The 17,356-nt window shown below is 39.7% G+C and overlaps 1 protein-coding gene across 2 annotated transcripts in view; it reads right to left on the bottom strand.

Moving 5' to 3' along the window:
- LOC149266919 (calcineurin B-like protein 1) overlaps positions 1–17,356 on the bottom strand; it is a 214,746-nt gene that overhangs the window by 130,724 nt on the left and 66,666 nt on the right. For both annotated transcript variants that reach the window (XM_089431210.1, XM_089431215.1), the window contains one exon: positions 2,303–2,385. In XM_089431210.1, coding sequence (XP_089287336.1) covers positions 2,303–2,385 — 83 coding nt within the window. The remainder of the gene's footprint in view (positions 1–2,302; positions 2,386–17,356) is intronic.

The raw sequence follows: 17,356 nt of genomic DNA, 5'->3' as shown, positions 1-17,356 counted from the left end.
CTCATTAGTGCGTAATAGTGGACTAGTGGAGCAACTTTCTTGGGTGGTTCTTGTGATGTGATGTGATCTATTTTCATGGATGCTTAGTATGGATCTTCAATGTTGCCTGGTGAAGTAAGTTAGTTCATTTGCTTTATCTTGCTATTATGTCCATGGTATTAACATTCTTATGCTATGTTGGTTTATTTGGTTTTTGCTTAATTTTCCCTTGTTGAGGAATAGTGATAGGTTTTTCTTTCCCTTAATCATCCAGAAAATTGAGAAACTACTCTGCAAACACTAGGGTAATTTAGTTTGTTTGCCCTAGTTTTGTTTAGATTTAGAATCATTCCAAAGAACCATAGAATAGTTTGTATCCTAGACTCCATTTGCCCTAGATTGAGAATAGTTTGTATCCCAGACTCCATTTTCCCTGCGTAAAATACAGTTAAATTGAAGCAAAATCGTGTGTTTTTAGCATTTACTCACTTGTTGATATATGCCTTAGGGTGGGGCCTTGCTTAAAGTTGTGTTAGAGAAGCTAATTTAAATATTTCAGGCATTTTTCAGTCATTTTCTAGGGCAAACGTCAAACTTTATTTGTTGTTATACGCTTTATTAACAATCAAAATTTGTTGTAATTTTGTCCTTAGTTTATTCTCAAATTTAGCCTTCATCATCATATAGTTTTATTACAGTTTTAAAGGATAAGTTTGTTATAAACTATTTTTTGACACAATTTGCTGGCCTAAAGCCCTGATTTATATGAGCCTTGTGGTTTTCTTGATTTGATAATGATTCATTCAGAGAACCTATGTGAAATTCCCTAGGCTAACTCAAGCCTCTAGATTGACCCATAGGTCCTTTGAACCAAATCTTGAATTTACTCATTCATCCACGGCAAACCCTAGTTTGCCATACCTTTTATCCAATGGATTTTTGCTGTAGGATCCTTAGGTACCTTTAGCGGCTAGCCTGATATCATTCAATTACTTAATCCCTAATCCTTACCAATGTATCCTCCTTTGTGTTGGATCGTGTCCTCCACTAAAGAGGGGAGAAGTTGCTGAGGTGACACTGCTAACACTCTTGCATGTTGCACGTTGTCTAGGTCAGCTAGTGAAGCTTTTCATTAGGGGCTAAACTTTATTGTAACAGTTCACATGTCGGTTAAGAAGGTGATTCTTATTAAAATCATATATTTTGTATTTTCTTGTTATATCCTGGCACTTATTCATGCATAGTCTCAAAAGTTTAAAGCATTGGAGGAGTGTTATCCCTAGCTGACCTTTAAATTTGTTTTCCTGGGAACATTCTAGTGTTTGCTGGCTGGGTTTTGGTCACACTGGCAACTCCTTCAATGCATGTCTTCTCTTAGTATCATGCTTCTTCCTTGTATGAAAACCATGTTTTGTAACAAGAAGAATATTATTTTGCTTCCCAAAGCCATCACTCCCCTGAATGGTACATAGAGGCGTGTTAGTTTCGGGTTGCGTTTCAAACTTCAGTGTTAGTTTCAGGTTCTGTTGCAGAGGGGTGTTTTGTGCTTTAGCACAGATTTCATATTGTAGCAGTGGCCTTTCAACTACTGGGTCTTTTGTAATATACTTTGCATGATTAAAAGAAGCATATTTTCAAAAGAAAACAACTCCTAGTCTTCCAATACAAGAAATTAAACCATTGCTCTTAGGGCAACCCTCTTTGTGGGCTAGATGAAGGTATTCTTTCAATTGGTAACCGGGGTTTGATGTAAAAGAGCAGAAGCTGGTATCAACAGGTACCCTGAGGTAAAATTTAAAAGTTTTACAAAACACGATAGAGTATTAGCAAAAAAATAAATCAGAATACTGTAATGCCAAGTCAGTAGCCTTCTCTATGTCAATTTGGTAACATTTACAAATCAAAAATGCATGAAACATTAGATCCACTAATGCTAATATTAGTATATCTTAGCAATGCACAATAACAAGGCATGGTAGGTACTAGGAATAACACCTTCCACATAACAGACTCACTAACAAGAGACCAAAAGAAATTTGAGAAATATAAACAGAAAGGAAGAGAGATTGATAACAGAAAAAGGTACAGTTATCATCATGTTTAATCCTAGCATTAAATCACAGTAGACAAACACACTTAAGCAGAGTTGCGATTCAACTAGTAAGACTGCACCTTATTATCAAACGTCATAATTGACATAAGCATTAAACAAATGGGAGAAACTGCGAGTAAATTTTTTTCTTGAAAAACAAGTATATTTTAGCATAGTATTTCTTCTAGCATTACATTGTTTATGAGAGCATAGTATTTATTCTAGAATTACCTTGTTTATGAGACCATCATCAATAACAGAGCTGCTAATCTTTTTAAAAAGCTCATACAAAGCTTCAACCTCGCTTACACTAACTGTACACACAAACTCAACCAGCAGAAAACAAAAATCAGTGCTGTAAACAAAATTATTTCTTTTAAATCAATCAATCAAAAAAGTAAAGCATCTTAAAGCAGTGGGATGATATCCATAATTACAGTAAATAATTTCTATAGTAAATATGGATTCCATTGGTTTGATGTCTAAGAAAAGCCTTAATGAAACAAAATACAAAACTGTCCATGCTTTGATGCATCCTATGTTTTCATGCCTAACTCTAGAGTCTAAACTCAACAATCATAATTTTCAGAAATTAGTTAAAACTGTAACACTCCCTTCAAACCCCTTATACTTTTAAAGGCTGATGGGAGGTGTTACTTTTAACTAACACAACCTCCATGGTCTCACTATGAATATGCGGTTACAAAATTCCTTCTCCTCTAAAGCTTGCGGAATTGACTTTGGACAGCATCATCGCATTCATCTCATCAAGCATTTTTCAGCAATATAAACTTTACCTCGATCCAATTCCTGGATTGAAAAGTAAGCTAGATCAAAACTCAGCCAATCACATGGTGCCACGTCACCATTGCACCAAACGTAGCATCCACATGGGTTCAGAGTCGTATGTCCCACCGGACCCGACCCCGCAATGTGTTTGCGGTGCTTTCCTTTTTGCATCTAGCTTCGAAGGAAATTCAGGGCACGTTGCAATTGTTACAATGCCATGTTTCCCACACCCCCATATCCCGAATCTATTCCTTCAAGACTCATACCATGGAGCCCACAAGCCTCCACGTAACTGCCATGGCCAGCGAGGCATCCACGCCACCCTTCTTACACCTTGTCTTGCTAATGTCATGTTGGTGTCATCGTGATGTCATCTTTCCATGTGACATCCTCTGGTTGTGCCATGTGTCACCCAAAAACTAGCCACTTCGCCACCCCAAAAGGTCGTTTCTACCTGCCATGTGTCATGCTAATAGTGTGTCACGTCAACAACCGGACCACATCATCTGAGCCACGCCCTCAAGGGATCCTTACGTGGCATCCATATAGCCTTACCAAGCCTCCATGGAACCTGCCACCTCATTTCATTTTGTGGGTCCCACAGGGTCCGGTCACCTTCACACAAATTATCAAATTCCTTTGTATCCAATTCTAAGTCATATCCGGGCATACACAGAGTTTGCACTGTGGCAAACTCCCCAGACCCCCGAATTTTCAATTTCTACGCCTCCACAAATATATTCGGGCCTTGCCCACATTCGGGTTTCCCAAGTTCATACTTTCCCTCACCCCAGGATGATTCTCGGATACATTAACCTCTTGCGAGATGATCCAGCCTTGCGCCACGTTTCTACCAAACGGCCCCACCCCGAATATAACTTGAGTTGATCTTCTCCACGACATATTCAGATTAGTTTGAATTCGGCACTTCCACAAAAGTATGCAGGTGAAACTCACCCGGATGTTCAGACTCCCGGATACATCCATCAAGCTTGTGACGTATCCGGACCAGATACAAAAATCATGCTAAAGGCTCATCTGGCCTCAAATACAAGTCTAATCTCTAGTGATGCTCATACTTAGAAATTCTAAGGGATTTTATAGGACCTTTGCCCAAGTTTCCCTTAATGCATAGTGTTGCACAGAACACTAGTGTCTGCAAGAATGAAATGTCCATTCCAACTCTAACATCCAAACAATATGCATAACCATAATGCAATCGATAGAACTATCAATAGGTCTATCAACAAGCATTCAAACAAGGCAAGCCTTGTTTAACGGTACTTTGTAAATTCAAGCACAGCAACACCATAACAACCCCATAATGGGTCCCAAATAGACCTCCATTAGATCTATTGGTATATCACACATAGCAGTATCATCATTCATTCACTAGGAAGGACAATCAAAAGGCTTAAACAATCAAAGATCCATGAAGACCATATGCTAAACCTTGGAATTCATATGCTATACCAGTTTTACTAAGCACATCAAACATTCACACATAACCATGTAAATAGTTCCATAACTCAAAATAGTACCATCACACCGAGTCCTCCTAGCCTCTCATAACCATGAGAACATTCACATAATCATCTCATTGCAAATAACTAGGAATAAGACATTCCTCCATTAACAAAGCATAATAGGTTAGTTGAAACATATTAGGCATATTCATGTAAACAATTTTATGATAAATTTTATGATAATGCAGGCATCTAAGTAAAGCATTCACCGTGATCATACAAAATATTTTTGCAATGTTCATAAGGTAGAGCTATTCCATGCACACAGCACAAAAATTGAACTCCTAATGAGGTAACCCTCATTATGGTTATGGCAGTGGGCTTCCCAAGCTTATAAATATATATACATAAATAACTAAAACTTATGAAATCACAGTTAGTCCTTAATGATATCAAATCACCAATCAGGGACATATCGGACAACCTGCAAATGATTAAGAAGGTTGCATCCACGTAACTTAAGCAACTCATAATCACCATAGATACACAAGTTAACTGGTCAACCATGATTAAATAGAGAATTCAGGCATTCTTACATAAATGACACAGGGTTAATCATTGAGCATAATCATAATAATGCATACTGTAACCTATAACCTGACATGCATAACCAAGAACATTTATCTGTTTATATTGATTTAGCTGCCAAATGAAGGAGGGAGTTCCACTCTCCAACCAACCATAGGCCAACTACATTACGACATTTCTTGCAACGAACCACCCCCAAGTCGGATCTAGGGTATGAGGAAAATGTTTGCACAAGGAAAAAGGTTCACACCAATGGGTGGAACGCGATTTTCAGGAGATGGAGTCTATTGTACCAGTGTTTTTCAGCTCAATAGCCAGCACTTAGTGGTCCATTCACTCACTAAAGTTCACACAAGCCACGCAAGCTTAAACAAGAACTCAATGGTTATAAGACATAGCCACACGGATGATTAATCAAATCACAAAAGGTCATCAATTCCATGGCAAGGCATCAAAACACAAGGATACACGATCCAGCAAAGGCCAACTACTCCCCATCCCATAGCATCTAACGCACCCTGCTACCTGTTAATTTGTACCTAGCAGGGAACAAGGACTTCATTTCCCAAATGCAGGAACTCCTAAAAAAATCAAGTTCAAAAGTCAACAGGGCAACTATAACCCTTTTCTCTCTCCTCTCTCTACATTTTCTCTCTCTCTCAAATTTCGCAAGCCTAAGGGAGAAATGTATTAAATGTCACTAGCATGATGAATTTTGTAATAGGGTTAGGCGACATGGGACTTGAGTATCAAGTGAGTCCGCTCTAGAGTGTTTTTTTTTACTTAGCTAATTACTCTCGCTTTTCAACGATGAATAACTTACTGAGTTATTTCGCTCACACCCCCAAAGCTAGAGCGTAACATGATAATCGAGCCTTGGATCCATCCTAATACCTAGGCTCAATGCATATTACCACGCTAGGTCATCTCCAAACTCTCACAGAATTTGACAAGGTCTTTATAGGATTTTTTAATAAATAAAAATTTCCTACGGAACAAGATTTTAATTCATTTTCTATATAAAGTTGCAAATAAGTTGACCTAGGATATGTCAGTGGCATGTGGGTACTCGAAATTCATGCCCAAGACCCCAACATTATCCAAAGCCCACCTTTGGGGGTTGTAGAAATTTCTGTTTTCCCACCCCGGTTTTCAGTTTCTCCTTATTTCTCCCATATAGTTAAATGCCCTTTCCCATAACCATACATTTAACAAGCTGAAAAAATAAATTTGCTGAAAACACAAATTCTGGAAATTTTACAGAATGCTGGAAATTGCAGAAATAAAAATCAGCAGTAATAAACAGCCATTAAAACACATTTAAACACTGAGATTTTTGGTCAATGTGACCCTGGAAAAACCCCCTACAACTCTTGGGGAAAACCAGTTTGAGAGCTCTTCTTTATTTCTGAAAATTGCCTTTTACAGTGAGAAATTTTCAGCAAAAAATCAGCAAGCAAATTTACAACTTATCTCTTTTCCCATGCTTCACAGCAAACTGGAAATTACAGCAAATAGGACAGCAATAAATGTTGTACGGTCTCGATTTTCGTGCCCACTTTCAGTATTAAATGTTGTTGTATGGCCCACGTTTTGCGTGCAGAAAAACCAGCAAACTGCTCCTCGATTTTTGTGCAAACCTCTCCTCGAAAATCGTGCCAAAATCTGCCTTTCACTGTGTGCTGAATCAACTGTACAAATCTGCTCAACTGCTGCCTTGGAATGTGTGCCAAGCTGTTGTCTCCTTCTCCTCCCTGCTCAGAAATCTCTCTTGCTCTCTTGCTCTCCTTCTCCCAATCTGCTCATGAAAGAATTGAATCGAATGTGATCTTTTCCTCCTTTTCCTCCCTTAATATAACTCCAAATGACTTTTGGGTGACCCAAGTGACTTTTGGGTGATCTCTAAATCCAATGGCTGAAATAGATTTAGATCAATGGCTGAGATTAAATGCTCATTTAAATCTCACTTTTTATTTTTTAATTCACCCCACTTTAATAAAGACCCACTTAGTCATTTATTTCCAAAGTCACTTTTCCTTTCTAATTTTTCATTAACTTTAGAAAAGTCACTTTAAATTTAGACTTAGTAACTTTATCACTTAAAGTCACTTTTAAATTAGATTTAACTTTATAAAATTATAAAGCCACTTTAGGAGAAAAATTAAATTCGTTTGGACACTTTTCCCTAGGCCAAAGATCAAAGCCTAAGGGAACCACCTGTCCTCCGGTACCAAATTTCAACACTCCCTCTTACCGAGGAAGGTGTTCCTCACCACACCCATCTTGTCTCTGAAGTAGACATGCTTGCCCCGTGGTAAGGCTTTGGTAAGAATATCTGCAACCTGCTCATCAGTGAAAATATACTCAAGCTTCACAGCTCCCTTCTGAAAATAGTCTCTAGTGAAATGATATCTGATCCTGATATGCTTTGACCTGTCATGAAATACTGGATTCTCCGTGAGTTTAAAGCAACTCTGATTATCACAGTAAATCACTGAAGATCTCAACGGCTGACCAAATAAGCCAAACAACATCTTGCGAAGCCAGATAGCCTCACAACTAGCTAGATTGGCTGCCATATACTCTGCTTCCACTGAACTCAGTGCTACTGACTGCTACTTCCGGCTGAACCATGACACTACTGTCGAACCCAACCCAAAACAGCACCCTGAAGTGCTCTTCTTATCAGAAGCACAACCTGCCCAATCAGAATCAGTGTATCCTGCCAATCTCACTCCATCTCCCTGCCTGTAGTCCAGACCATAATCCACTGTCCCCTGCAAGTATCGCAAAATGTGTTTTGCAGTCACCCAGTGAACCTTCCTAGGCTCACACATAAACTGACTCATCGTGTTGACTGCAAAACAGATATCTGGTCTAGTGTTGACCAAATACATCAAGGAACCAATCAGCTGCCTGTACAATGTGGGATCCACCAACTCGGAATCCGAAGCATGAAGCTTCTTCCAGTTGGTGATCATTGGTGTCGACATGGGTCTACAATCCTCCATGTAGAATCTGCTAAGGATGTCCACAATATACTTCCCCTGCCCCAGGAAGAAATGCCCCTCCTCCTGCCACACCTCCAAACCCAAAAACTAATGCATCAAGCCGATGTCCTTCATCTCAAACTCCGTCGCAAGATCTCTCTTGCAGTGCTCTATGAGTCTCTCTGCACCTGTAATGATCAAGTCATCCACATACAGCACCAGAATGAGAGGCTCCTCACCTATCACAATAAAGTAAAGGTTCGGATCTGTCTCACTCTTTGTGAAACCCATCCCCTGCAAATATGTATCTATCCTGGAGTACCAAGCTCTGGGAGCTTGCTTCAGGCCATAAAGGGCCTTCTTCAGTCTGCACACATGGGACTCCTTCCCATGCACCTCAAAGCCCTGTGGCTGCTCAATGTACACCTCCTCCTGTATGAAGCCATTGAGAAATGCGGTCTTCACATCCATCTGGTGGATCTTCCAACCCATCTATGCTGCTATCGATATAATGGAGCGGATCGAAGTATATCAAGCCACGGGAGCGAAGGTCTCCTCATAATCAACTCCCTCTACCTGGGAGAACCCTCTAGCCACAAACCTCGCTTTGAATTTCTCAATGTTGCCATCTGCAGCATGCTTTACCTTGTAAAGCCATCTGGAAGTAACCACAGATTTGCCCTCAGGCCTCGGCACCACCTCCCAAACATCATTCTTCATGATAGAAGAATACTCCTCCTGCATGGCCTCTCTCCAGACCTGCTGGCTAGCAGCCTCCTCATAGCTAGAAGGCTCAGAGTCAAGGATGTTGGTAACCATCGCCATATAGCTACAAAACCTCTCAGGTGGTCTACTCTCTCTGACCGGCCTCTTCGGCTCAGCAACAGATGTGGCATCTCTCAAGGTGTCCTAAAGCCACTTGGGCTTTCTCTTCCCTGAGCATGCTTCTCCCATAGGAGAATGAAACTCCTCCTCCTCATCACCATCAGTAGCCTGAACTCCTGACTGTCTGTCTGTTGTCCTCCTGCCTGCACCTGAACCTGTAGAAGCTGAGGCACCGTGTGAACTGTCCATCAATGGACTCCCTAGTGAACTGCTCTGTGAACTGCTCTGCATGCTGCCCGGAGCACCACCCCTCTGGCTCGGCGAGCCACTGCTCACTGACGGACCTGACATCCTCATAGATGTACCTCCGGATCCTCCTGATCCCTGCCCACTGGATCCCTGCGACTGACTCAACTGCTGCTGAGGGTCTGGCTGATCCAGATACTCTAACTCCCGTGACCTCCTAAAGGCCCTGTCCTCCTCAACTTCACATCCCGTCTGACAACAACTCTCCTCTATGCAGGAATGTAAATCCGAAAGGCCTTTGAGGTCTCACTGTAGCCCACAAAGATACCCTTCTCTGCGGTGGGCTCTAGTTTGGTCCTCTTCTCCTTGGGTATATAGGAGTATGTAATGCATCCAAAGATATGAATATGACCAATATCAGGTTTCTTCCCAGAGAAAGCCTCCTCCGGAGTCATGTGCCCCAAGGCACAATGCGGACTCCTGTTCTGCAAGTAAACAGCTGTGTTGCAGACCTCTGCCCACAAGAACAATGGCAACCCCTGATCATGTAACATGGCTTTGGCAGCCCCTATGATGGATCTGTTCTTCCTCTCCGCAACCCTGTTCTGCTGGGGGTTGTAAGGAACAGTGAACTCCTTCCTAATGCCTGCCTCCGCACAATAGTCAACAAACTCTCCAAGGGTGTACTCTCCTCCATTGTCCGACCTCAAGGACTTGATCTTTCGACCTGTCTGAGTCTCCACAAGAGCTCTGAACTCCTGAAACCGCTTGAAAACCTCACTCTTGGTCTTCAAAAAATAAATCCAGGTCCTCCTGGAGTGATCATCAATGAATAAAACATAGTACTCATATCCACTCAAGGAAACATGAGACATCCGACCGCTCACATCGGAATGAATCAAATCAAGTATCCCCGTCGCTCTGCTGTCACTGCTGGGAAAAGGGGATTTGGCAAATTTGCCCATCACACAACCTCTGCAAGCATCAAAGTGATCAGTACTGAAATCTGGCACACCTGTAGTGATCTCCCGCAATGTCCTCAAGGCTCCATGATACATATGTCCCATCCTGCGGTGCCAAATCTCACACAGCTCAGAACTGCTAGCTCTGCTGTCGGTACTACTGCTCAATGCCAAAAGGGGCTGGAATGCAAACTTGTACACCTTTGCATGGCGTACACCTATCACTCTAGCTGAATCAGCTGGAGTGCCCCTGGGATACATCAACACCTGTCCTCCCCTGAACAGTACCTCATATCCTCTGTCCTCCAAAGCTGAGACGGATATGAGGTTCTTCCTCATCCCTGGCACATAAAGAACCTCTGACACCTTCAAGGGAGGTTTGGACTCCCTCTGAAATGTCACTGTCCCCACCCCAACTGCTCTAACAACTCTGTCATCACCGAGTACTACCTCAATATCAATGCCACTCTCTCAAAGCTCTGAGAAGTACTCACGGACTCCTGTCATATGACGTGAAGCCCCATTGTCCACATACCAGATACCTGAAGATGCTCCGCTAATCGAGGGAAAAGCATGCTCCCTCTGAACCTGTGTGGCAGTTGATCCTGCACTAGAGGACTCACACGTAATGAACGCAAACTCTCGGTCAAAACGACCAGCAAAGTCCTCAATCTCTGCTGAAGCTGCCACGTCCTGGTTCTTCCCCTTCTTCTTCTTCTCCGGACACACAACTGCATAGTGTCCCATCTTTTGACAATTCCAACACTTCACCTTGGAATAGTCCTTCTGTGTGTTCCCCTGTTTACCTTTACCTTTGCCTTTGCTCCCACCACTGCTTATGGAAGCCTGCTTCTTCCCTTTGCCTTTCTTGCCTCCTGCCACCAGTGCTACATCCTCATCCTGCTCAACTGGCTTAGCTGCCCCAAGCTGACTTTTCCTGATCTCTATCTGAATGCAATCATCCCAAAACCTCTCCCATGTGAGAAGGGTCTCACGTGCACAAACCCCATCAGCAAAGTTCAACCATGAACGGGGGAGGGCATTCACTGCAATCCGCACCAACTCAGTGGGTGGAATGGCCTCTCCAATCGCTGCCAACTCATCTCTCACATTAGTAATCTTTGTGAGATATCCAGCTGCACTATCATTACCCATCTTAATGTTCTTCAGCCTCTCCTTCAGGACCATCTTCCGGTTCTCATTGGTACTCTGGTAGATATTGGACAATGTTGTCCACATCTCATGGGCATTGCTCTTTCCTCTCACATGAGGAATGCAATGGTCTTTGATTCCGTCTAGAATCAGCCTCTTACCCTTGTTGTTCTTTTTATTATAAGTTGTCAACTGAGTAGCATCAGTAGGCACAACAACAGGGTTCTGTGTGGTATGCACCATGATATCCCAGACTTCTGCCTCCTCAAAGATACTCTGCATTCTCTCCTTCCAAACGCTGTAATTTATATGCCCATCCAGCCTATCCTCCACCCTCAATCCCAATGACATCCTGCTGTCCTAAAACTGAAAAATAGCACTGTTGTAGTAAAGATAAAACTGTTGTTTATGAAAAAATCAGCTTGCTGAAATTTTCTGAGTGAAAAATCAGCAACTGTAATTTTTCCTTTTGCTGTCCCAAACTGCCCTTCAGCACTCAAGCTCTAGTACCATGTAGAAATTTCTGTTTTCCCACCCCGGTTTTCAGTTTCTCTTTATTTCTCCCATATAGTTAAATGCCATTTCCCATAACCATACATTTAACAAGCTGAAAAAATAAATTTGCTGAAAACACAAATTCTGGAAATTTTACAGAATGCTGGAAATTGCAAAAATAAAAATCAGCAGCAATAAACAGCCATTAAAACACATTTAAACACTGAGATTTTTTGTCAATGTGACCCTGGAAAAACCTCTACAACTCTTGGGGAAAACCAGTTTGAGAGCTCTTCTTTATTTCTGAAAATTGCCTTTTACAGTGAGAAATTTTCAACAAAAAATCAGCAAGCAAATTTACAACTTATCTCTTTTCTCATGCTTCACAGCAAACCGGAAATTACAGCAAACAGGGCAGCAATAAATGTTGTACGGTCTCCTCGATTTTCGTGCCCACTTTCAGTATTAAATGCTGCTGTATGGCCCTCGTTTTGCGTGCAGAAAAACCAGCAAACTGCTCCTCGATTTTTGTGCAAACCTCTCCTTGAAAATCGTGCCAAAATCTGTCTTTCACTGTGTTGAATCAGCTGTACAAATCTGCTCAACTGCTGCCTTGGAATGTGTGCCAAGCTGCTGTCTCCTTCTCCTCCCTGCTCAGAAATCTCTCTTGCTCTCTTGCTCTCCTTCTCCCAATCTGCCCATGAAAGAATTGAATCGAATGTGATCTTTTCCTCCTTTTCCTCCCTTAATATAACTCCAAATGACTTTTGGGTGACCCAAGTGACTTTTGGGTGATCTCTAAATCCAATGGCTGAAATAGATTTAGATCAATGGTTGAGATTAAATGCTCATTTAAATCTCACTTTTTATTTTTTAATTCACTCCACTTTAATAAAGACCCACTTAGTCATTTATTTCCAAAGTCACTTTTCCTTTCTAATTTTTCATTGACTTTATAAAAGTCACTTTAAAATTAGACTTAGTAACTTTATCACTTAAAGTCACTTTTAAATTAGATTTAACTTTATAAAATTATAAAGTCACTTTAGGAGAAAAATTAAATTCTTTTGGACACTTTTCCCTAAGCCAAAGATCAAAGCCTAAGGAAACCACCTGTCCTCCGGTACCAAATTTCAACAGGGGTCAAAAAACGACTATCCCCCCTTGAAAATCCACATTCTCTAATGTTAGTGGCAAAAAGGAGAGAAAGGAAAAAAAATTAATAATTGGAAAATATTTATTTTGTTTTCCAAAGTCAAAAAAGGGCAAGCAAGTGACATGGAAATTTAAGTGGAGGCCAAAGGTGTTGTGGCAGCCACAGAAGGCCCATCATATGGGGCCTAGCTCAGCTACCAAGTAAGCAAGTCAACAAGCAGTCAAGGAAGCAGCATGTTGAGATGCCCACAAATTGTTGAAGATGCAATTTAATTTGATTTGGATATGGTTTAATATTAAAGTCCAAATTAAGGAGAAGTGAGTGGGAGTAGACCCCACCTCTCTCCCCCTTGTCACATGCAACCAAAAGGAAATACGTCTTGCCAGATTAAATATCTGTGCATGCCTAGTCAAAGAATGACAATGTAGTTGTCACAGGAAGCTAAGCTACTAGTAGAAGATGAGCACAGATTTCAGGGACCAAATAATTGTTGGTTTGTTTGAGTTTTAAGTGGAGTTTGACTCCACCTTCTCCTCCATGTTGCTCCACTTGCTTATTGCCAACCTAGGACACTAATACATGAGTCTACCAAAGAGCACACGCACAGCCAGTATAGTATCCACGCAATAGAGGACTTGTTGACCATTGGAGTGGCACCTGAAGATTTTTTGAAGACACCATGCCCAAGGGTGTATCAGAAGCTTCAATGTACCATCAAAGTTCATCATGTCATCGAAGCTTTTCAACTCTACTTCTTCTTCTCATCTTTCTTTGTTGTACTCAAATTCCACAAGCTCTGCGGGGACAATGTAAAAGTGATGCTAGTATGACGAGTTGAGTTTCAATGTACCATCAGAGTTCATCATGTCATCGGAGCTTTTCAACTCTACTTCTTCTTCTCATCTTTCTCTGTTGTACTCAAATTCCACAAGCTCTACAGGGACAATGTAAAAGTGATGCTAGTATGACGAGTTGAGTCATGTAACAAGCCTAGGTAACTCGGGGCCTTATCATCATGTGAGATTACTCTAGGAGGTTTTTTTCACTTGGCTAATTATTATATCCTTATGGGGACTTAATAATTAATTGAGTTTTTTCCTCTAAGCATAACCCCAAAGTCGAAGTACGGCTTGAAGGCAAGGCCTTGAATGAGTCCTAGTGTCTAGAGTCATTGTATATTACCATACTAGATCACTCGTAAAATTTAATGAAATTTGCTTATTAGGTTTATGGGTAATTTTTTAAAATTTTTAAATTTCCCGCAAAATCAAAATTTGAATAAAATCTTAACATAAAATGTAATAAATGATGTCTAGAGAAGTTGTATGGAGTATGTGTGCTCAAAATTACACCTCTCACCCCCAACTTTCTACTGCGACACACTTTGAGGAGTAAAAAATAAGTTCTAGACCATCAAAACCCATTTTTCCTAAGTTTAGTGGAAATGTGGGAATAAATAGCCCACCAATTAAATAAATGGAAAAAAATAAATATTCAAACATGTTCAAACAATGTGGAAATGCGGTGGAAATTCATTTAAAGGTCAAAGTTGAGTTACAAATGATGCGGACTCCACATAAACCACAAATGAAGCAAATCAATTTTTTTATGGAGAAGGCAACAAGTTCTAGTGACAAGATCCACGATTTGAGGAAGTTAACTTGAGCTTCAAGTAGATGTCATGAGTTGACATGTGATTGGATTAGAGTTTACTTGAGTGAGGTGGAGAGTGGTCTCCTACCACTCCATTTCCCTCTCCCACATGTCCTCTCATCTAATTTGAGCTCCCTCATCAAGGAATGTATGGACCTTTGAGGGAGAAATCGAGTTGCCACTAGGAAATTCGAATTTGCATGAAGGAGCACTGGGATGGCCACCCATTTGTCTTGGGATTGTCACCATTTGTCTTGGGATTGGCTCCCAAACTTCTATATAATAGAGCCATTGGCTTTCACTATGTCAATCAATTGTTTACTAGCTATTGTGCTTGCGGAAGCGCTGCTATTTTGTACATTTTTCAAGAATTGTCATAAAAAGACTTTAGAGATTCATTCATGGGTGTTCTTCATTTGGAGCATGGTGCATTATGAGCTATTGGTATAATCTCTTCTATTTATGCTTTGAGTTATTTCATTTTCCATATACTCTTGTAGACTTGCTAGTGCAAAGCTATCTTGCATTAACATTTGATTTGGAAGTAAGCTCTAAATGTTGAAAGTTCTAGTTTATTTTCAAATAAAATTCTAGAAGTTTCAATTAATTATTTGCTTCTCTAAATCTATATGGACTAATGTGTGATTGGAGTAATGTAGAAGAATTACTTTTATTGGATCAAGCATGAAGGGAAGTCTTTGAGAGACCAATCCACTATTTAAGCATCTTCAAAGGAACTCCCATTTGTTATTTGGATTTTCATAATTTATCTTATGGAAAAGTGTTCTTGCAAGGATTCGTTTGACATAGTCTGTATACATGCAAACCATTTCATAATTTAAATCTTTTCAAATAGTGTTTCATTCATTTTATATTAGCTTCTTGAGAGCATTTTCTAAACTAAAACAAGTGATGGGTTTCACCCACGTCATTTGATTCAGTTTCTTATACACTATTGTATTATATTTATTTGTTTCACATGTTCTCTTTACACTAGTTGTTTCTTGATTTTGTAGCCCTTGGTTGGAGAGAAACCACTCAAACTCTAAGCATTTTCTTGTAGGACCTCTCGAGTCTTTTTTCAAAGATCATCTTCTAGAAGGTCGTGGGCATTTGAAGACTAACTCCTCTCCCTTGCAAAATTTCATTCACCATTGGAGGCCAAGCTTTGGAATACCAAGAGACACCTAAAATCTTCAATCTTGAAAGAATTCTTATTGTACTTACTTTAGTTTCTAATTTTATCTTTCAAGAAAGAAGTCTAGTGCTTGGAAAACCTCATATGTTGTAAAGATTCCTCTTGAAGTTTTACTTGAAACCTCTTGGAAAGGTTTCTCATCTTTGTAACAATCTAATAAAAAGTTTAGTTTTTCTTGTGGGAGCTTGGGTTACACCCAAAGAATCATTTTCTCCTCATTTAAAAGAAGAAACATGTGGGTGCATTGATTTTGCATGCCTTAAGAATTAACACAATCTCAACATCACAATCTAACTTCCTAAATTTAATTTTGCTACTAATTTTCATTTTATGTCTTGCATTTGAAGTTTCGTTTTTAAATACAACTTGGAAATTTCATTTTGAAACAACTTATTTCATTATATGCAAGCATCTCAATCCATGTGGCAAAGTTTGATTTAGTTAATTTGACAATTTGTTTCATGTTTGCCTCACTATAAGCTCATTACTTACTTGCACATTTATTTTTAAATTATTTGTTCACTTTGCAAGCATTTCATACTTTGAAGCTTAATCTCATTTCATTGCTTTAGTTGGTGGATCATTGATATATCATTTGTTAAAGCACTTACTTTAGGCAACTTACAATCTTATGTGTTTATGAAGCTTATGTTTTTTATACAATGAGAAATTATCTAAGTTATCTCATTGAACATATTTCCATTTACTTGAGGCATTTTCTTTTACAAACACTAATAAATTTACTTGCATCTCATTTAGGCATATTAGCATAGTTGCATTTTAACTCAATTCACCTGCAAGCATAAGCTTGGTTGAAAGATATCTCTTAGGGATCCCTTCCTTTCATCAACTTAAAGGACATAGACCCTTTTATTTGGTTTACACGGTGACCTTGCAGTCGTCATAGCCAAAGTCTCTACAGCGTCGAAGGCATCGTGTGTGTTGGATAATCCAAGGAAGATATCATTAATATATCCTTAGTTGCCTTTCTTTGGACCCCTTCCACAACTTACATAAGAGACTTGTTTCAAAACAGTCAAAAGAAAAGTCACATATAGGATAGGCATTTAGATTAAAATTAACCCAGATAATTGCATTTAATCTTAGTTTAAGTGCATTTCATGCTAACACATTTTACTATTTTACTTGCAAATTATCCATATACTTGTTATTGATAAAAACATTTTAAATTGATTATCTTATTTAGGCAAGTATCATCTTGTTCATTTTTGCAAGTAAAGTTTTAACTTGTTTCCTTTGCAAGTCATTCTATATTGCTTCCTTACATGCTTTGGATTTGTGAATGATTATATATTTTGAAAGCATTTCTTGAAAGCAGATTTTATATCTTGCATGTGATATCATATATTGCTAACATTTTTTGTTTGATTGACAGGGTTACTTGTGTTCCAATTTGAAACACTTCATTTTTCTTGAGCAAATATTATTTATTTTTAAGCAATATTGAAAGCATTGGTTTTATGTATGCTAATATTTGGTTCATGTGTTGATGGTTATATATTTCATTTCATATTGCTCATTATATTTGTTCATAATCTCAATTAATCCAAAGTTGACATCTCTTAGAAACCTCACATCCCCCCTTTCAACTTATTTTTCCATTTAGGGTCCACCCCCCTTAGCTTACCTAGGAGAGAGCTTAAACGGAGAGAGAGTTGGGAATAGGTGACAACCCCACCAACCACACGACATTGGGTTAAGGGCTTTTCTCACTAACTTAGGTGTGTCTGACAGGCGGAAACAT

Source organism: Pinus tabuliformis, chromosome 6 (assembly GCF_031772625.1).
Source record: "Pinus tabuliformis cultivar Carrire ecotype Pingquan chromosome 6, CPIR1, whole genome shotgun sequence".
Lineage (NCBI taxonomy): Eukaryota > Viridiplantae > Streptophyta > Pinopsida > Pinales > Pinaceae > Pinus > Pinus tabuliformis.
The sequence above is the reverse complement of the archived record's forward strand: the minus strand, read 5'-3'. Positions and strand labels throughout refer to the sequence as shown.